The sequence below is a fragment of the Oryza brachyantha genome, chromosome 4 (assembly GCF_000231095.2).
Source record: "Oryza brachyantha chromosome 4, ObraRS2, whole genome shotgun sequence".
In the NCBI taxonomy this organism is placed as follows: Eukaryota; Viridiplantae; Streptophyta; class Magnoliopsida; order Poales; family Poaceae; genus Oryza; species Oryza brachyantha.
Genome location: NC_023166.2, coordinates 10,358,039 through 10,378,739, shown reverse-complemented (window position 1 = coordinate 10,378,739; position 20,701 = coordinate 10,358,039). Strand labels below are relative to the sequence as shown.

Genomic DNA, 20,701 nt, shown 5'->3' with positions numbered 1-20,701 from the left:
TCTTGTGTAGTACGCGTGCTTAGGTACTTGTGGTACAATTGTCTCGTGTTGAAAACATGTTCAGAGACAAGTCCTAATCACCAAATAATTGGGCAATGCATGGACAGATTATCACTTTTCAGGTAGGTTAATTAATTGGCACGTGAGAAGAGCAAGGCAGGCCGGTGATGAATCAGACAGGTTTTCAGATTAACAACAGAGTGATATATCAGATTAAATATTACAGTAGAAGACACTGAAGGCAACGTTTTGTTTTAAACCACAGAGAAGTTTATGCAGTAGTAGTAGTGCTAAATCATGTGCAAAATCTATGTGCTACTAGTGTAATACTCTGGTTTTGCAAATAGAAAACCTAAGCTAGTAGATTCCATCCTCTCCTTTTGTAAAAATATTATTTCTGATATTCCAGGTGACACTTTGTTGCCACACTGGAAATACACAGCTCTTGCTTGCACAGGAGGAGGAGCATCTTTGGCTGATCTCACAAACAAACAAGCTATCCCCAACAAATTTAGAGGCTTGCAGATGTAGATCACTGTAGTGACACCACAAATCTGCATCTCATCCAACCTCACCTCCCAAACACAACAAACTTATTCATCACGTTGTACACCTGAAATGGATTGATGGTGCCACGGTTAACTTCTGCAATTAGCAACCATCAATGGTTCCCACTGTTGATGGCACACATGATGTGGCTGAAATTCCACAGGTAAGTTTTTCGTGCTGATAGTTGTTGCACTAATCAACCAGGCAATGCTGGCCAATCCACAGTTAAGTGTCATGTATGTTATTTAGTTTGTTAGCTGGGCAAGCTGGCCCATTTGTGGTTTAAGTTCTACAGCTGTATTGATTGTGAGATCTTTTTTATAAAGATTTAATTGTTACTAACATAATGGTGTAATTGTATCGATAATTGGATGGGTCATTTAAGAGAAATTTTCATAAGAAAAAAATACATGCACTTTTAGGTGTACTAGTAAATACATTTGTCCTAAAATATAAAGGATTTTGGCTATACATTTCTATAACGAAAACTCTTAAATTATGGTATAGATAGAGTACTCCCTTCAATTTGTTTTATTTAGCGATGTTGATGTTTAGATTTATCTTTAAAGATTTATTTTATTTAATTTTTTACAAATATGTAAAATTATAAATCATGCTAAAAGTATCTTTGATGATAAAACAAATCACAATAATATAATTAATAATTATTTAAATCTTTAAATTAAATAAATAATTAAACATAAAATTAGAAGTAAATGGTGGCAAATAGAAAAAAAACAGAGAGTTTAGTTTCACGTCAGTCAAGATCTTATCTAGCCCTCCAACGAGTGATCCAATGAGCTGCCCTGCTAGTTAAAATTTAGCCCAGGCAAACTCTGTCAAAAGAGAGGAACAAATATGTGAAGGAACACAAGTGCAGCCCACAAGCCCAGTGTTTCCCTAAGTATTGATGGTCATTTAACTTGATTGCCGATCTACATTACACCACTTCAATTTAGTTAGCTAGTTCAAATATTGATTGATCAGTGCACTAGTACTAGATGTGCGAGAGATTCAGTTTGACCAGGATGCAGTGGTCTAGAGATGTATGAATTTGTGTTTAATCAGCTTGAGTGAGTCATAAGCTGTAGGAAGTCATGGCCAATAAAACCAAACTCTCTGATCATTGCATAAACCCTGAATCTTCAGCAATTTTCCAAAATTATTTCTGACCACGTGAATGATCATCCATCAACTACTCCTAATTAAGCATGGAATTCTATGCTATCATTAAAACTTGCAGCAAGTTTCATGTTAAGCTTGCTTGGAGATCTCTGTGATCACCAGAACTCTAGCCCTCTGGATGGTGGCGAGGCACAGGCACACGTGCTCCTCCAGCTCCTCGGCCAGCTTCCTCCAGCGCGAGTAGCTCCTGCTCAGCTGGTTCACCATCTCCTGCACCGGGAACCTCTCCGCGCAGCACCTCGCCATGGCGTTCTCCCGCTCGATGCCGTCGGAGAGCCGCGCCACCAGGTGGCTCACCGTGTCGAGGTCCCTGCCCAGCACGTACGTGCCCTTGGCCGCCGTGTCGAGCTGCTCCTGCAGCCGCAGCAGCGACCCGGTCCTGGACCGCCTGACCGCTCTGGCGAGCCTCAGCTTCCTCGCCACCTTCCCGTGGCTCGACTTGATGGCGTGGAGGATCGACGAGTGCCTGTCGTGGATGCGCCGGAAGTTGCTTCGCGTGGCAGCGTTGAACGGGTTGCTTCTGGCGGCGAACGGCTTGAGTGAAGTCGTCGCGTCGGCACCGGCATCGGCAGCGGCGGCGCTGTCCGAGATGCTTGCAAGGAAGCTGTCCATGGACAGGTAGTTGCTTTGGGCGTTCTTGATGTTCACCAGCAGCCGCCTGCAGATCTCCGACGCCTCGTCGCTGGCGTCGAAGTATCCTGCCATTGCCAGCTCGATCTCCGAGGACGTTCTCCGGTCCATCAACCTCTGCACGTCCTGCTGCTGCGGATCAAACCTTCCTCAAGTTCTTTGATCCTTTGGGAATCACTCTTTAATTGCGTCTCTTATCGAGAGTTGCACCAATTGCCTTGGCTTGAAATGGACCTCACCTGAAGCCTTTATATGCAAGCACCCCTAGAACCTGACAAAACTTGGTGGTTTTTGGTGTCATCCAGAGGCGAAAAAAACTTGGTGGTTTCAGGTGTTTCAGGTGTGCAAGTCGCCTGAAACAGCTATGTTTCTCTCTGGGATGGTTTGGATTGGTTATCGGACTGTACAAACACACGGCCGTGATTGGAAATGCACTGCTCTTGCTTGCACAGGAGGAGATCTTTGGCTGATCTCACAAACAATCAAGCTATCCCCAATAAATTTAGAGGCTTGTAGATGTAGATCACTGCAGTGACATCACATCTGCATCTCATCTAACCTCACTTCCCAAACACAACAAACTTATTCATCACGTTGTACACCTGAAATGGATTGATGGTCCCACGTTAACTTCTGCAATTAGCAACCATCAAAGTTATCAACACATGGCATGGCTTTGCTGATGGTTACGATGATGATATATTATTGAGATAAATGAGATGATGATTAGCATTATGAACAATTGGAAGACATGGGACTTTTTCAGTCAGTGCAATAGAGCACAACGGTGAAAGGGACGGCGGGTCTCGTCATTTTCTCTCTTTTTCTTTTTACTTTTTTGACAAGTAAATTAAGAAGGTGTTTGACTGACAAATGGGGCCGATGGTGTGCTTAGCAAAATGCTCCACCTAACTAAGTGCCACTACTAGAAAACTCATTTTCGTTGTCGTAGTGGTTCAATTCTTATAGGCGGGCATGTTCTTCAGAGCCAAAACCGCGCCAGCAAAAAATGCACCCAGGGTGGAGGGGACGGTCCGCCTGCGAAGGTCGATCTTTGCAGGTGGGCCATATAAGCAGCACTTGCGAAGATCGATCTTCGTAGGCGGTAGGTATCGTGCACCTGTAAAGATCGATCTTTACATGTGCCACTTATATGGCCCGCCTGCAAAGATCCTCCTATATAGTCTTCTTCCTCCCCGAGCCAGGTTCATTCTCCCTAAAGTTTCTCTCTCCTAAAGTGACTTAAATATAGGAGAAGGTTTTGAACTTCAAATCTTCGGAGGATTTTTCTACGGTGCTCAGATCTACTCATTTCCATACTAGGTATGTAATTTTTAAGCTTTTAGACCTCAATTTCTGATGGATTTATGCATGCAAAATTGTGAAGGGAAAGCTCCATGTTTTTTAATTTACTTTCTTTTCATATGTTGATGTTAGATGTATGTGTATTTGTTGTAGTGGTTTAGTGTGGTAACATGAATTCTCAATTTTTTTTACTTTGCTATCACATCTATCTCCTACTATAGACATATCAAATTACAAAAATAATAATATTAAGGTTTGTATATTTGTACGTACAATTACGATTTTTGTGACAACTATTGTAGACATTATCAAATTACAAAATAAACTAACAAAGATTTTGAAATAAATATATTCACATCTGTAAGAATCTTTGCAGGCGGATGGACCGTTTGCGAAAATAGTTATGCCCGTGTAGGGGTTACATCTTCGCAGGCGGACGGACCGCTTGCGAAGATAGTAAAAACGGTCTTCGCAGGCGAGCGGTGCGCTTGCGAAAATCATCTTCATAGGCGGACCGCCCGCCTGCAAAGATAGTTTCCCTATATACGGCCCCACTTGCGGGCCCAAAATTTCTAAGTCCGGGTAGGAACCCTAAAAGTTTTGGCGCCGTCAGGCTGCCAAATTTTTTCACCGCCACCCGCCTGCACCATCGCCCTCCGACCGTCGTCCTCCGCCGCCGTCCTCCGTACACGCCGACGTTCTACTTTCGGTCGCCGCCGCCAGCCCATCCACCGCCAGCCCCTCCACCGCCGCCTCTGCCGGCTGCTCCACTACGTGCACGTGAGCTCCAACGCCGGCCCTGTCTTCCGCCGCCACTGGCCACATCGCTGCCGCCAGCTCCACCGTGCGGCTGGCCCATCCACTGCCGTCGGTCTCCACCACCGTCCCCGCCACCATCGCCGGCCTCCACCGCCAAACCCTCCACCGCCGTCTTTGCCGACCGCTTCACCGCGCACACGTGAGCTCCAACGCCGACCCCGTCTTCCACCGCCACTGGCCACATCGCCGCCACCAGCTCCACCGCGAGGCTGGCCCATCCACTTCCGTCGGTCTCCACCGTTGTCCCCGCCACCGTCGCCAGCCTCCACCGCCGTCCCCTCCACCGCCGCCTCTGCCGGCCGCTTCACCCTGTGCGCGCGAGCTCCAACGCCGGCCCCGGCCTCCATCGCCGTTGGCCACATCACCGCCGCTAGCTCCACCGTGTCGCCGCCCTTCCCCTGCCGCTGGCCCCTCCAAGGCCACACTTCATCGGCTGGTGTGTGTGCACGAGCGAAGACGTCATTGGCCGGTCGTCGTCCACGGACGTTTGTGCATGTGGGTGTTTGTTTTTTATATGTGTGTGCATGTTGGTGTGAATGGGAACGAGGGGTGGGTAATATGTGATGTTAATTGTGAATGTGAATTTGGGAATGAGGGTGATATGTGAATGAAATTGGGGGTTATATGTGCATGTGGGGGCTATGTGTTAATTGTGAATGTGATTTGGGAAATGTGGGAGATATGTGAATGAAATTGGGATGGTATGTTCAATTTTTGCAGGATGTGTAACTACATGGCGTATTTGAAGTCACCATCTACAAAAATTATATATATATATATATATATATATATATGCAATACTTTTGAGTTATGTAATATATGTAAATTTCTCAGTACCAAATGCTTGATAATCTTCCAATATATTCACATAATAATCTACCTATAAGAATTTCTATTAACGGGCAAATTATTATTACATTTACGGGCAAACCATTATTAAATTTCAAAAATTTCTACCTATTTTCACATGCGGATTTCTTTTTTTTTTTGCACGCGACAGTTTCCTATTTTTGCAAGCGGGCCAGACTAGCCAACGTCCGCCTGCGAAAATTATCTTCGCAGGCGGACGGCCAACCCGCCTGCGAAGATTGGCGATCTTCACAATCGTTTTCGTACAGGTGGGCAACCGCCCCGCCTGCAAAGACCATTTTTTGGCTGCTTGCGATAATGTTTTTCCCAATAATGGGTGATATGGTAGTATTGGCAACAGGACAGGTCAAGGTCGGGTTAGGCAAGAAAGGCCCTGACCCCGAAATCCTTCCCTAGCCCCGGCCCCAAAAATGAAAATGGGGCTAACTTCTTCCCCAGCCCTGACCTCAGTAGATCCCATCCCATACGGGCTCCGACGCAGCAATGCACCGAGAGATAGAAAATGAAGTACGAGACTCACTGTCATCGGAGAGGGCACGGAGGACGCTGGCCAGCGCGCTATCGCACTGGGTCCCCGCACCGTCGCCTCCTACCGCATCACCCCTCCGTGCCACCGTCGATTTGCCACGTGCCTGTGAATACAATGAGACATGAGATTGAGGAACCAAAGAGAGTGAGAAAGAATAGGACCAGGGGTAGGTTTGTTATTTGAGTAGGCTTTTTTATTATTGGACCTTCAATGTACTAGGTTTTAAAGTTTGATATACATACCAAGGTCCCCGTGGGTGTAAACCCTCTCCCATCCCCGTCTCCACCAAAACATAGGCCCCGACACTGAATACCGCTGAGCCAAAATGTGCCCCATCCCCATAGAGAAAATTGACATCCCCTTACAGGGTCTTATTTCGGCCCACCCATGGTCACAAATGAATTGATCCCACTTATTTTGGGCCATGAGATAAGGCCCATTAGGGAATCCACCCCACATACTCCCCGTCATTAAATTCGACCTGGAGATAAATTTGGCCTACCAAATTCATATCAGCGATTTTGGCCCACTAATATTTCGGCCCAAAGATTTTCCAATGACATACTTAGCCCATCAAATGACACGACGGGTTTAGCCTACTTAATTCTTATGAACAAATTAGGCCCATGAAAGAATTCATCGCATCTAACCCAATCAAGGAATTCGGAGCAGCGACGTTAATGAAAGGATTCAGCCTGCTAATTTAACGTGCGCAAATTTAACCCCATAATAAAATCAACCTTTGTAACTCCCATCAGCCATTTCAGTCCACTACTAAATTCTAGTGGACGAATTCGGACCAACCAGTAATTGGGCCTGGATATTTCATGTCAACTGAATTCAGACTAATTTTATCTTCCGGACACCTACGGCCACAAATGAATTCATCCCACTTATTTCCCGTCAAAAGAGAAGGTCCACAAGGGAATACAACCCATATCATACGAGCCAACAAATTCGACCGACAAAAAAATTCTGGCCTCCTTAATTTACACTAATGAATTCTTACCAAACAAATTCCCAATAACATTTCAGCCTATCAAACGAGGAGAATTTAACATCAAATTCACGTGTCTTGACATTTTTACCACTTAATCCACATGTTTCCTATAATATATCACTACTAATTACTCTATTTGGTACCATTTTTTCCGTTTTTCATGTATTTTTGCCCCGGGCCCACCTGTTAGATCCAAAGAGAGAGTCTGTTTGGATCGATCGATCCGTCCAGGCGCCGCACCAGTCTTTGCCCTTTGCCGCTACGACGCTCTCTTCAGCGTCACCCCCATCGCCGATCGCCACCCACCACCCCGCCACCGTGCGCCACCACCATGCCGCCATTTCTTTACGGATGCATGCATGCTGTCAGAAAATTGCAACTATGTTGTTAGAGCAGCACTGTGCAACCGTTAACCTGAAATCAATCTGTAATGTTCGACTGACAGAAAAGGAGAGGAGAGCTGGGAGAGATTGGACCGAAGCCATACAAGGATTATGTCTCTTAATATTTATCCAAGGGTTGGTTCCTCCTTGCCATGATACTACTCACGCAGTGCACATTCTTCGGGCGGCGTACGTGGGCAGTGGCACACAGTAGCTGCAGGGTGGTGGGCTGGCACACTCGGCGACGGGGGCGGTCGCGCGTCCAGCTGGGAGCGGAGGCGTCGATGGCGCACATCATGCTCGTCGGTGGTGGGGGCGATGCTGTAGCGCGTCACAGCGGCGAAGGGCTAAGACCGGCGCGGATGCTTGGACGGAGAAATCTCTCTCTTTGGATCTAACAGGTGAGCCGGGGGGGAAAAAATGTCCACAAGCCTACATAAAATGTATAAATAAAATTAAGAAATAAAAAATACATGAAAAATATAGAAAGTGATACCAAACAGTTAACAGTCCAAATTATATAGTATAGAGAACACACGGATTAGGTGATAAAAATGTCACGGCACGCAAATTTGATGGTAAATTCTTTAAATTCTCATCTAACGAAACATTAATTCAGCTCACTTAATTCTTCTCAACGAATTGGCCCGTCAAAGGATTCAGCGCATCTCAACCCAATCAAAGAATTAGGCCCACCGACGGCCACGAAAGAATCCGGCCTGCTTAAGTGACGTCGAAAAATCCAGGCCACAATTAATTCAATCCACTAAACTCACATCTCACCCCGGTGAACAAACAAGTTCGGCCCATATAAGCCCATGTACCAATTCTGCTCGTTTAATACCCATCAACGAATTTAGCTCACAAATGAATTTTGCCCACCTACTGCGTATCAACGAATGCAGCCCAAGAGAAGTTTAGCTCACAACCCCATTACAAATTCGGCCGAGCGATGAATTTGGCCTACTTATTCGAGAAACTCCTATCAACAAAATTACGGCCCTCTACTAAATTTAGTGCATTAAAGTCCAGTAGATGAATTCGGGCGACACAGAAATTTGGCCATATCTATTTCCTGTCAAGTCTAATTTTTTATTTGGCCCACCCAATTCCACTCGACGTTACATTCAGCCGATTGAATACTCGATGACAAATTCAGTCCATATCTAAATTCAGCCCAATTACCCTCGTTTACATGAATTTCGCCCACTTTATTCTCGTAGAATTTAGCCCATTAACGAATTGAGACCACACTTGAAATTGGCCCAGTTAAATTTGGTTGACATGAATTTGGCCCACTTTATTCTCGTTGATAAATTTGGTAAGCCATAGAATTTGGCCCACCCAATGCCCATTAACGAATTAAGACCATACTTGAAATTGACCCAGTTAAGTTTCCTGAGTAGGCCTCCGATTAATTTGGCCCATCCACAATTTGTCACACAAAGGAATACGTTTACATGTGATCCCTCAACTTAACAGGGAGTCTATCCGAAATCCCTTAACCTTAAAATCATAAATATGTGCCATCGTTCAGGTCCCTCCAGTATTGTCATGTGGTAGGTCCCACGTGTCAGTTTTTTTTACAGAAAAAATTTTGTTCCTTCTTTTCTTCCCTCTCGCGTGCTGTCCTCTCTCTCTTCTTCCTCTAATCTCTCGGCGCGGGAAGCAGCAGGTTGCAGGACGGAGCGTGGGCGGTGGAGGGCGCGGGCGGAGGCGGTGACGGCCAAGCGGGTGGTGGCGGCTTGTGGCGGCCGGGTTGGAGGCGGCCGAGGCAGCTAGACAGCACAGCCGAGCGAGGGCGGCGGCGGCCGATCTTGCGGCAAAAGAGGTGACGGCCGGTCTAGAGGCGGTGGAGTGCGCGGGCGCGGGCAAAGCCGAGCGAGGGCGACGGCGATCGAGGGGACGACTAGGCTGGGAGCGGCGACGTGAAGTTCAGCAGCGACAGGTCCAAGTCCAACTCCATTAGCTCGGCTGGCAGCAGCACCGACTCCGCTGCTGCCATTGACGACGTCAAGCTCGAGCTGCTGCCAGAGACAGATCCTCTACCAATGGCGGCTGCATGGCTCGACGCGTTCGAGCTGAACGATCTTGACGGAGCAAGATGCAAAGACACGAACGGAGCATTTGCTCATCACTTCATCAGGCAGAGGCAGCTATTGCCGATGATTTCACGTACTATGAGCCGAACTACATGATGCAGCTGGGCTACTTTGAAGGGAGCACGTATGACAGCATCGATGCTCTCTTCGGTGCCGAAGCCGTTCAGGATGCAGTGAACATCGGTGGTCTCTGGAGCTTCAACGACATGCCAATGGAGTTCAGAGCTTACTGATGATCGATGCATGAACTAATCGTGAGGAATTCAACGTCGTAACTTGTAACATCAGTGATGATGATGATGATGATCTCTGCACATAATCGATTTGGTGTTTTTTGATGATGATATGAGTGTTGAGTGTACTTTTTTTTTTTGTAGATATGAATTCTTTCTGATGTTATGTGATGTGGCTTCTTCATGGATTGGTTCAGGCTTTTGTGTTATGACTGATTGGAGGAGATAGAGATATCATCTTTTGGTGTCATGTTGGTGCTCTACTCCAAAGATGTTCCCTACCCTGCTCCCTTTCTGAGATTACTGAATGAAACACCCTGGTCATCTTTTGGTGTCACGAAGCTCTTGCTCCTAGTCATCCTAGGCAACACGCTACTGCGCTTCATGACGAAGGCGGTGGTCCTGGCCGGCGAGGGCGCAGCCTTGAAGGGCATCCTGTTGTCGTCGAAGTTGAGCGTGGGGGGCCTTATGAGCTTGGGGGAGGCGAGGATTGCGGCATGGTTCTTGGGGCCCCAGGAGCCCCTCCGAGGCGCGGCAGGCTTGGCCTTGGAGGCCGGGTCGGGCGTGCCAACAACGAGCGAGTGGCGGCCGGGGAGTGGCTGGCGTGGGCGCGGTCGAGCCAAGCCGAGCGGCGGCTACTAAGGAGGCGGCCAGGTTGATACGGCGGTGTGCGACGACTCTGGGCGGTGGCCGGGCGAGAAAAGAAAAGAAGGAAAGAGAAAAAAATATCTGACATACGAGGACCACCTCATGACACCGTCAGTAAAACCGGTCAAACCTTAAGCCAATACTACCGAAGAATCTTTTTTAAACGGTATATATGAGTTTAAGAATATACATTTCTGGTTTTAGGGCAATGCACTCACGTTTGACGAAATTCCCGTCGATGGCTGCCGGCTGCCGCCGTCGTCCTTCCGCCTCGACGCCGATGTCGCCGTAGCCGGCGATCCTTCATGCTCTCCTTGCTCGTCCCCGCATCGCGTCTCCGCAACTCGAAGATCCTCCCGCAAAGCCGGAGAGCCACCACCGGTGCTCCGAAAACGATCAGCAATGGCAGCCGGCACCGGCCACCGGACCAGAACTTTTCCGCCACACCGACGTCAGCGTCGTCCATGCCATCCTTCCTAGGGTTCTCGCCAAAGGCGGTGGCGAAGAGATCGGCACTGGCGCCGACGAGGGGGCGGGCAGAGCAGAAGCTCAGATGCGGACGGTGCTGGTGCATTGCTGTCGCCGCAGTATGGCAGCGAGGAGAGCTGCCTCCTGGGCGCCACCGTCCTCCCCTCACCTCGATGGGCGGCACAAGAAAGCAGCGGCGCTGAACCCTGTGGAGTGTGGAGAGGTGGGTGAGTAGGAGGCGTGCGACGGTGAGTGTGGCGACGGATATGCGGCGACGACGGCGGCGATATCAGTCCGGTCACAAATTCTTCCCTTAGTCTTTTTTTTTTCACAAAACACCAGATTATGATTGTTATTAGTCAAAATCCCCTCATCGGAATCGCTATCAATTCGGCGCGTAAAATTTTTGTGGCCAACGAATAAATTTGGCCTACCTCATTCCAGTCAAAGAATTCAGCCCAGCAATGGCCACAAAATGAAATCAGACTGCTTAACATGGCCAATAAAATTCGGCCCATGGTTTACCATGGCAAAATTTAGCCCACCATGTCCACAACAAAATTTGGCGGAAAAAGTCCAATAAAGGTCCCTGAACTAGCTGAGTTTGTTTTTCGTCCCTTAACCGGAATACCAGAAATGTCTATCCCTAAACTTGCATAATCCGTCTAAAATAGTTTCCTCGACAGTATTGACTCGTTTTTTGCCTGATTTTGCTGACGTGGCATCCGGTGGTCCCACATTTCAGGTTATTTTATCATTCCTTCTCTTTCTTCCTCTCCTCTCTCTTCTCTGTCTTGGGGCGGTGAGCGAGCGGTGGCAGGCAGGCTGGGGTCGACGGCAGTCGACCAGCTGCGGCGAGGGCAGGGGCGGACGGCGGTGGGCGAGTAGCGGGCGACGACGGGGCTGGGGTGCGGACGGTGGCGGACTGGGGCACTGTCGGCGGCGACGGCCGGCGGGCTAGGGGTGCCATCTTTTCCTCTCCTCCATCGCCCCCGATGGGATTGGCGCGCGCGTGCCGGTGGCGCGTCCTCGGCGACGGCGAGGCAATCGAGGAAGTCGACGGTGGGGCGGTGCTCGCACACCGCAGCCCGCACGTGCACGGCACGCACCGCGCGACGGCCGTGCCAGGAAGCGGCCCTGTGGGCGCCGGCGGGAAGGGAGCCGAGGAAGAGCTCCGTGGCAGTGGTGATGAGCAGCGTCATCTCGCTTGTCACCTTCTTGATGTCCCGGTCCACCCATCCGCCGCTGTTCGCACCCTAGCCCCCGTCGCCGCCCGCCGCTCGCCCACCGCCGTCCACAGCGGCCATGGCAACTGCCCCATTGACGTGCTCGAGCTGAGGGTGTGTGCCAACATGCTCAACGGCGCGCTCGGCGTGAACGCTGGCCACGGGCCCTACGACTGCTGCCCGCTGCTGTCCGGCATCACCGACGTCGACGCCGTTGTCTGCCTGTGCACCGCCATCAAGGCCAACGTGCTCAGCGTCAACCTCGACATCCCCGTCGACCTCAGCCTCATCCTCAACAAGTGCGGCAAGACCTGTCCCTCCGACTTCACTTGCTAAATTATATGCGTACTCGTCGTGTATTTGATTGAGTTTAATCTCGTGCAATGGCCATTGATCGAGTTTGCATGAGTAATTCGGCCTGAATAAGCTATTCTTGTGCTATTTGCTTGCTTTGGTATTGATTCGCTGTAACCATTTGTATCACTTGTAATCCTTTTTATTTTGCTTAATTAACCCATTGTCGCCATTTTAATAAAATTGTTGTCATCACATCTTGTTCTGATTCTTTTTGATTTAATTTATGAGCACCTAAAATATATCGAATTCGATCTATCTCACGAGTTTGATGAATCTGACGACGACGACGCTCTAGTCCGCCGCCGCTCGCCCACCGCCGTCCGTCCGTGTCCCGGCGCCCACCGCCCCAAGACGTGAGAGTAACAGGGAAGAGAGGAATAAGAGAGAGGAGAGTAAGGAAGAGAGGGAAGAAAGAAATGAAAGAGAAAAAAAATAAAACAACTTGATATGTTGGACCCACCGAATGCCATATCAGTAAAACCAGTTAAAAAATGAGTCAATGCTACCGAGTAATCTACTTTAGACGGATTACTCAAGTTTAGGGGTAGACATTTATGATATTCCGGTTAAGGGACGAAAACAAACTTAGCTTCAAGTTCAGAGACCTACAGTTGACTTTTTTCAAATTTGGCCTACTTAATTTTGGACAAAGAGTATATAAATTTGGCCCATAGTTTACCACAGTAAATTTAACCCACCAAAGTCCACGACGGAATTTGGCCAACCTAATTTCGGACAATGAATTGACCCAACCAATGGTTTTGGCCCACTTATCCTCCAGAATTTGGCCCTAACTCGCTCCCACAATCACGGGCCAATATAAGTTTCGACCCACCAATTTGTCGTCTACAGATTTGGGCCCAGATTGAATGTGAACAACAGAAGTCCCATATACCATGTTGGCCAACTTATGAATTGGGCCTTCTAAATTGCCATCAACAAATTAAGCCGACACGATAGCTTGGTCCACCGAATTCCCGTCAACTTATTCGGCCCTCGCGTGAATTTGGCCTAATTTTTTGGCATCAATGAATTCGGTCCAAGTGTAAATTTAGCCCATTGTATTCTCATGAAAGAATTCGGTCCTCAACTAAATTCGGCCCAGTTAATTCCCTTTACAAAATAAGGCCGGTGAGCCACGGCCACCACGTTGCTCCGAGCGGCGGACCAACACGGTCGGCAATGGCCTCTGGCGTCAGCGACCCCGCGTCGTCCTCCCTGATGCACTTGGAGAAGTCGCCGTTGAGTCGAATGAGATCCATTTGGCGGCAGGGCGCCATCGGCGTTGGCGCCGCCATGCCTGAGTGGGGGATGAGCGGAGTGTGTCCGGGAGAGAGGCGACGGCGACGGCGAGGCAGCGGTGTTACTGGGATTGAGGATTTCCGACGAGGTGCCCATGGTTATTCATTCCTCTCTAGTCTCTATTTCTCGAAACATCATTTTTTTTTCTCTAGTCAAGAAATTCTGAAGATTTCATCCAAATCTATAGTTTCACCTGCACATAATTATTTAATCACTTCAGCATCAGCAATATATCAACAAAACCATATATAAAAAAACTTAAGAAAAATGAACAAATAATCAATTCTAGAAAAAAAAATGTAAGAAAAAGAACACCAAATCAACAGCAAGGTGCCCAAGAACAGAGCAAGCCACACCTCTGCGCCCATAGGGCCTTGGTGGTGAATCGGCATCGTTCTTCATCTTCCCCGTTCCATCGACGAGCTTCGCCATGTTCCAGCCGAAGTTCCCCAGGACAACACACCGACACCGACATCGCACAAGCCGTCAGCGACGGTCGCGCACAATAATCCAACATGCCACCAACACAATCAGATTCCAGCGGTACCTCCTCCAATGTCATGCTCTTAGCTGATTAGCTCCATACATAGATGAGTGGTATAGTGAAATGAGAAAGAAGAAACGCAGAGATGGGAGAAGCAAGAAGGATATGGCCAAATATATGGCGTGAGGGATCATCTACAATTTATGACGATGAAATTATGGGACAAATAGGGTAGTCCCTTTGATATTTTTTATTTAGCGGTGTTGATGTTTAGATTTATATTTAAAGATTGATTTTATTTAATATTTTTGCAAATATATAAAATTATAAATCATGCTAAAAGTATCTTTGATCATTGCATAAACCAAACTCTCTGCTAAAAAAAATTTAAAATGCTGTCTGCTAAATTTTGGAAGAATGGTAGGAAGTCATGGCCAATAAAACCAAACTCTCTGATCATTGCATAAACCCTGAATCTTCAGCAATTTTCCAAAATTATTTCTGACCATGTGAATGAACAAACATAAGGAACATAAGGAAGAAAAAGCAATATATTTACATGCTATATATAATCATCCATCAGCTACTCCTAATTAAACATGGAATTCTATGCTATGATTAAAACTTGCAGTAAGTTTCATGTTAAGCTTGCTTGGAGATCTCTCTGATCACCAGAACTCTAGCCCTATGGATGGTGGCGAGGCACAGGCACACGTGCTCCTCCAGCTCCTCGGCCAGCTTCCTCGAGCTCGAGCAGCTCCTCCTCAGCTCGTTCACCATCTCCTGCACCGGGAACCTGCCGCCGCCGCCGCCGTCGGCGGCCACCCTCTCCGCGCAGCACCACGCCATGGCGTTCTCCCTCTCGATGCCGTCGGAGAGCCGCGCCACTAGGTGGCTCACCGTGTCGAGGTCCCTGCCCAGCACGTACGTGCCCTTGGCCGCCGTGTCGAGCTGCTCCTGCAGCCGCAGCAGCGACCCGGTCCTGGACCGCCTCGCGGCGCGGCCGGCGAGGGCCGACGTCACCCTCCGCTTCAGCGCCATGGGGCACAGCGCCGCCGCCGCGGGCCCGACGAGGAGGCTGAGGAACAGCAGGTGCGCCGCCACGGCGATGGAGGCGGCGGCCACGGCGCCGCAGGCCACGACGAGGCACGTCCGGGAGACCTTCTTGACCGCTCTGGCGAGCCTCAGCTTCCTCGCCACCTTCCCGTGGCTCGACTTGATGGCGTGGAGGATCGACGAGTACCTGTCATGGATGCGCCGGAAGTTGCTTCGCGTGGCGGCGCTGAACGGGTTGCTTCTGGCGGCGAAAGGCTTGAGTGCAAGCCGAGAAGTCGTCGCGTCGGCACCGGCATAGGCGGCGGCGGCGACGGCGACGCTGTCCGAGATGCTTGCAAGGAAGCTGTCCATGGACAGGTAGTTGCTTTGGGCGTTCTTGATGTTCACCAGCAGCTGCCTGCAGATCTCCGACGCCTCGTCGCTGGCGTCAAAGTATCCCGCCATTGCCAGCTCGATCTCGGAGGACGTTCTCCGGTGAATCATCCTCTGCACGTCCGCGGGGACGACGTCCTGCTGCTGCGGATCAAACCGCGCCTCCATTGATTCCCTCCCGATCGACTGCTGCTTCCCCGCGAAGAACCGCGCGTTGGATCGCGTGTGCAGCGTGCTGATGTATTCCTCCTCAACGTTCAGCACCGGCGTATCCATCTCCATGCCTGCTTCGCATCACACAAAACACAAACTTTTCAGCACCATTGAAGGCAATAAACTGGCAGATGATCGTAGCATATATACATGCATGCATACACAAGAGCAAATAAACTGATTTTGAAAACTTTTAGTGCTCTTCGTTTCAGTTGATGATTGATATTACCTTTGGATTGGCACATGAACTGTTCCTCTTCAAGTTCTTTGATCCTTTGGGAAGCACTGTTTAATTGCGTCTCTTATCGAGAGTTGCACCAATTGCAAGCCCTGCCTTGGCTTAAAATGGACCTCACCTGAAGCCTTTATATGCAAGCACCCCTAGAACCTGACAGATAAAAAATCTCAAGCTTTGTCTTGTACTACCCAAAAGTTTTTTATGCCCTAACTTGCTAGCTAACAGTCTAGCTGCCTCCCCTGATGACACCCCCCTGATATCAGGGTAGCCGGCCAATATCTCTCCCTGATGCCCAGCCTTAGGCCGTGTTGTTGCTGTTCTTTTTCTTCCATGGCCGATTCTTGCACTCCACATCGCCGCCATATATCTGCATGTCGATCCAACGAGCTGTATCTTCTCCGGTGTCCTTTCTCCCTTTTGTAGATTGTGTGCAAGCATTTCTTGGTGGTTTCTGGTGCCATCCAGAGGCGAAAGATAGAGATGGAAATAAAACCTGACAGAAGCTTAGGTGTTTCAGGTGTGCAAGTTGCCTGAAACAGCTAGGTTTCTCTCTGGGATGGTTTGGTTATGGGACTGTACCAACACACGGCCTTCTAATTTTGATCTTGTGTAGTACGCGTGCTTAGGTACTTGTCGTACAATTGTCTCGTGTTGAAAACATGTTCAGAGACAGGTCCTAATGACCAAATAATTGGGCAATGCATGGACAGATTACCACTTTTCAGGTAGGTTAATTAATTGGCACGTGAGAAGAGCAAAGGCCGGTGATGAATCGGATTGGTTATATATATATATATATATATATATATATATATATATATATATATATATATATATATCTCAGATGTTCAGGTCGTTCTTCCAGATTAAATATTGAATGACACTGAAGGCAACGTTTTGTTGCAAGCCACAGAGAAAATTATGCAGTAGTAGTACCACTAAATCATAAATCTATGGGCTACTAGTGTAAAAGTCCGGTTTTGCAAATAGAAAACCTAAGCAAATAGAAAACCTAAGCTAGTGGATTCCATCCTCTCCTTTTTTTAAAAAAATATATTATTTCTGGTATTTCAGGTGACACTTTGTTGCCACATTGGAAATGCACTGCTCTTGCTTGCACAGGAGGAGGAGCATCTTTGGCTGATCTCACGAACAATCAAGCTATCCCCAACAAATTTAGAGGCTTGCAGATGTAGCTCACTGCGGTGACATCACATCTGCATCTCATCTAACCTCACTTCCCAAACACAACAAACTTATTCATCACGTTGTACACCTGAAATAGATTGATGGTGCCACGGTTAACTTCTGCAATTAGCGACCATCAAAGTTATCAACACATGGCATGGCTTTGCTGATGATCCGGCTCCACCTGCAGTGATTGTACTAGAGTAGTCAAGTGTACTACTGATAGTGTGCGTGGCTCTTCTTGCCGGCTTCCTCCTCGGCGTCGCGCGGCGTCGGCGGCGCCGGGGCCGTGAGGTCGCCGCAGTTGAACCACATGGTGTCGGCGAGCAAAGGGAAGATGAACCTGTAGAAGATCCAGTCGCGGAACAGCTTGACGGCGTAGGCGCGGACGCCGGGGCCGCTGGTGCTCCCCTGCTGGACGTAGCCGGACAGGTACGCGCCGGCGACGATCCAGGCCGCGCGGCCCCGGCGCTCGGCCACGTAGGCGGCCACGCCGTCGGCCGCGGCGCCGGCGCGCCGCGACAGCGCGCGGGCGAGCACGACGGCGTCCTCCAGCGCGGCGCACCCGCCCTGCGCCATGTCGGGGGTCATGGGGTGGAACGCGTCGCCGGCCACGGTGACGGGCCCGCGCGCGGCCCGGCCCGTCAGTATGGCCCACGGGGCCCGGTACAGCAGCGGGGCCCACGTGAGGTTGTCCCGGTCCGAGTGGCGAACCACGTCGAGGAATTCCTCCGGCAGGTGCCTCCCCAGGTTGTCGGTCACCTCGCGCAGGATCATCTCGGGATCGCCACCGGCCTCTTTCTCTTCACACACAAAAAAAAATCAGAACAAATATGATTCGGGGATGGTTTGATGGTATATTTATAAATAAAAATAATTTATAAATAATTTTTTATATACGTGTTTTTAGAGATTTAAAAACTATGTTTGAAAAATAAATTTTGGTGAAAAAACTATATTTTATCTTTAAATTTAAGGTTGAAATTTAAAATTTTGCTTATAAGCATGGATAGAAATGAAAAGATGGAGATTATCATTTGGAGCTTTTGTAAATGTGTCACCGTTCTTTTTTCTAAATTGCAAGAATACCACTCGAATGACAGTTATAGTGATATTTTTATAATTTTTTAGTGATATTTTGCAACATCTTTTTAAAACCGTGGCAAATTTGTAATTGTGATAGAGAGCAATCGGTGTACATTTCCAATAAAATCATCGTTTTTAGAGAGGAATTTGCACGACGCGTTGCACTGGTGAGTTTCACTGGGGGCTTGCCTGCGGGGATGGTGTTGTTGACGACGAACCAGTAGATGTCGGTGTCGCTGATGGGCACCATGCCGGCCCGGAGGCCGTGGGAGAGGAACTGCCTGAGCTCCTTCTTCACGGAGTGGCCGCCGGGGTACACGGCGAGGCCGCGGACGCAGGAGCGGCCGGAGCTGGCCGGCTCCGAGAGGCCCAGCCACCGCGCCACCACCGAGTTCACGCCGTCGCACCCGATCAGCACCTTGGACCGGATCACGCTGCCGTCGTCTAGCCTCACGACGGCGAGCTCCGGCGACGAGCCATCGGCGGCAGGCTCGGTGCTGATGGAGGTGAGCCTGGACGAGAACCGGATGGTCCCCGGCGGCAGCTCCTCCGCCATCGCCTCCAGCAGCGCCCTGCGGTGCACCGGCCTCACCCTGACCTCGCCGCTCCTTCAATTCCCAGTCGAGGTGAGCCACAAAAATCGACAGGTTCAGATCACTCATTACAAATTTAGAACTCAGTTCGAATCAGTTTCAGTTGCAGACGAAGAATCCAACAGAAAAATTTACTACGAATTGAATCAAACCACATGCAGAAAAGTGACAATCGAACCTGCTCTTGTGCCCACCGAAGAGAAACACCTGCGTCGCTCCGGACTCGAGGTTGGTCACCACGGACCTGCACACGCACGCACGCAGAATTCAGCGGAGCGATTCACGAATCCGACCTTTCGCGCGCGTACGTACGTTTCGTAGGGTTCGTAGCGAGGGGTGAGCTTGCGCGCGACGCCGAGCGCGCGGAGCGCGAACCAGCCGTTGGGGAAGATGGTGAGCGCGGCGCCCGCGGCGCGCAGCTCGGCGTGCCGCTCCAGCACCACGACACCGCCGCCGCCGACGTCCCGCGCGACGCCCGCGCGCCGCAGCGCTAGCGCGGTGGCGAGCCCCGCGATCCCGGCGCCCACGACCACCGCCTCCACGTCCTCTGCGCCGGCGCCGCCCATCACCCTCGCAGTCGCAGCTAGCTAGCTCCTCAAAATTCGCACGACGCCGGACGCCTCGGTGGGTGTGCCAGATCTAGGACGAAGTGAAATTCCTGTGTGGTGCAGTAGAATATGCACGATCCAGGTGAGCTGCCAGCTCGTGGACATGTGGGAGCTAGCAAAACAAGTTGAAAGAACCCAATGCTACACGATTCTTTCTTTCTGATAGAGAGATGTGTGTATCACTGTCACTGGCTCACTGATTTTTCTTTTTTTATGTGACATAACGAGTAGAAATCCAACAAGATTTTCTCCCTCTTGGTAGTGCAACGATCAATCATTGAGTCCTCTTGCTCTGTTGTTTTGGTGTCTGATACTCTGATTACATGTTGTTCTCTGTTTCTTGATTTTGGATTTTTGTTTACACGCTAAGCTCGTAAATGGATATGTTTTGTGAAAAAAATAGGATAAAATTTCTTTTGGAATTTTTTTTCTAATATAACATTTCAAGTTTATAACAGTTAACTAATTTACCCTCGAGTAGCTATAAAAATCATATAATCTGTCAATCAAAATTTTTGGCTATTTCAAACGATGCCTGGGACGATGGAGACGGCCGTTGATAGTGCTGGGTGGGTCCAACGACATTGTAAAAATGCACTACGGTGGTTGCCGTTTGTTTCTTATAGATGACACTGTCTGTTTAGTATCTTGTGTTACCGACAGGAATAATAGACGGGAAATATGCTTTCTTTTTTACATGTGTGCGTATGCATGATCTGGTTCCATGCGTTGCCAGCGTTTTGGTGAAACAGGTATTCTTTCCCACATAGAAAAAGAAACACAAGTATTCTGATTTTATTGGACCATTCGGAAGAGAAACATCTATTGGATCGGTGGCATCCTTCCACTGCCACCCAACTCTTGGCACCTTAACTCCTAAATGGATTTACATCTAATTATAGGACCCATAACCAATGATGCAATTCAACCAAATTTGCATGTAGTATATAATTCTGATCTATGGGATGACTTGTTGTCGACGTTGTGTAGTCGGAAAAGAGTTTTGTTGGGGGAAACCTGGTGTTTGACGAGGGGTTTATGACCGATCTTTCAATGCTTCGATGAACTCAATTTTGGCGGACCGGTACCCCTCGGATGTGGACAGATTACTTTTTATTAGTTCCTACCCAACCTATCTAATCCACAAATCAAACACTAGCGAAACGAGATGGCTCTAACCCAACTCACTCCAATCTTATAATCAAACACGCCCTAAGAGATGAATCCGTTTTCATTAATGTGGTTTTCAGTCCAATA

General features: G+C 48.9%; 3 protein-coding genes across 5 annotated transcripts; all 3 read right to left on the bottom strand.

Annotated features, from left to right (window-relative positions):
* Positions 1 to 576: 576 nt before the first annotated feature.
* LOC102715202 (monooxygenase 3-like) lies at positions 577 to 19,616 on the bottom strand. 3 transcript variants are annotated; one of them, XR_005811711.1, is made up of 5 exons: positions 19,149 to 19,616; positions 19,015 to 19,080; positions 18,433 to 18,851; positions 17,246 to 17,960; positions 577 to 613 (listed from the first exon to the last, which is right to left on the bottom strand). XR_005811711.1 is itself a non-coding variant. In XM_040523750.1 (5 exons), exons 1-4 carry the CDS (start codon positions 19,400 to 19,402, stop codon positions 17,374 to 17,376), a joined length of 1,326 nt encoding a protein of 441 aa, XP_040379684.1. In that variant the 5' UTR covers positions 19,403 to 19,616; the 3' UTR covers positions 16,830 to 17,245; positions 17,342 to 17,373. The 3 variants fall into 3 exon arrangements, 2 of the variants coding, with proteins under 2 accessions (XP_040379684.1, XP_040379682.1); XM_040523750.1 differs by lacking the exon at positions 577 to 613 and adding an exon at positions 16,830 to 17,245 and having other exon boundaries at positions 17,342 to 17,960; XM_040523748.1 differs by lacking the exon at positions 577 to 613 and having other exon boundaries at positions 16,830 to 17,960.
* On the bottom strand, positions 1,804 to 2,439 carry LOC121054189 (UPF0496 protein 3-like). The gene has a single exon (XM_040523193.1). It carries the CDS (start codon positions 2,437 to 2,439, stop codon positions 1,804 to 1,806), a length of 636 nt encoding a protein of 211 aa, XP_040379127.1.
* LOC107303410 (putative UPF0496 protein 2) lies at positions 14,733 to 15,800 on the bottom strand. The gene has a single exon (XM_040523192.1). The coding sequence runs from the start codon at positions 15,798 to 15,800 to the stop codon at positions 14,733 to 14,735; it is 1,068 nt and encodes a 355-aa protein (XP_040379126.1).
* Positions 19,617 to 20,701: the final 1,085 nt, after the last annotated feature.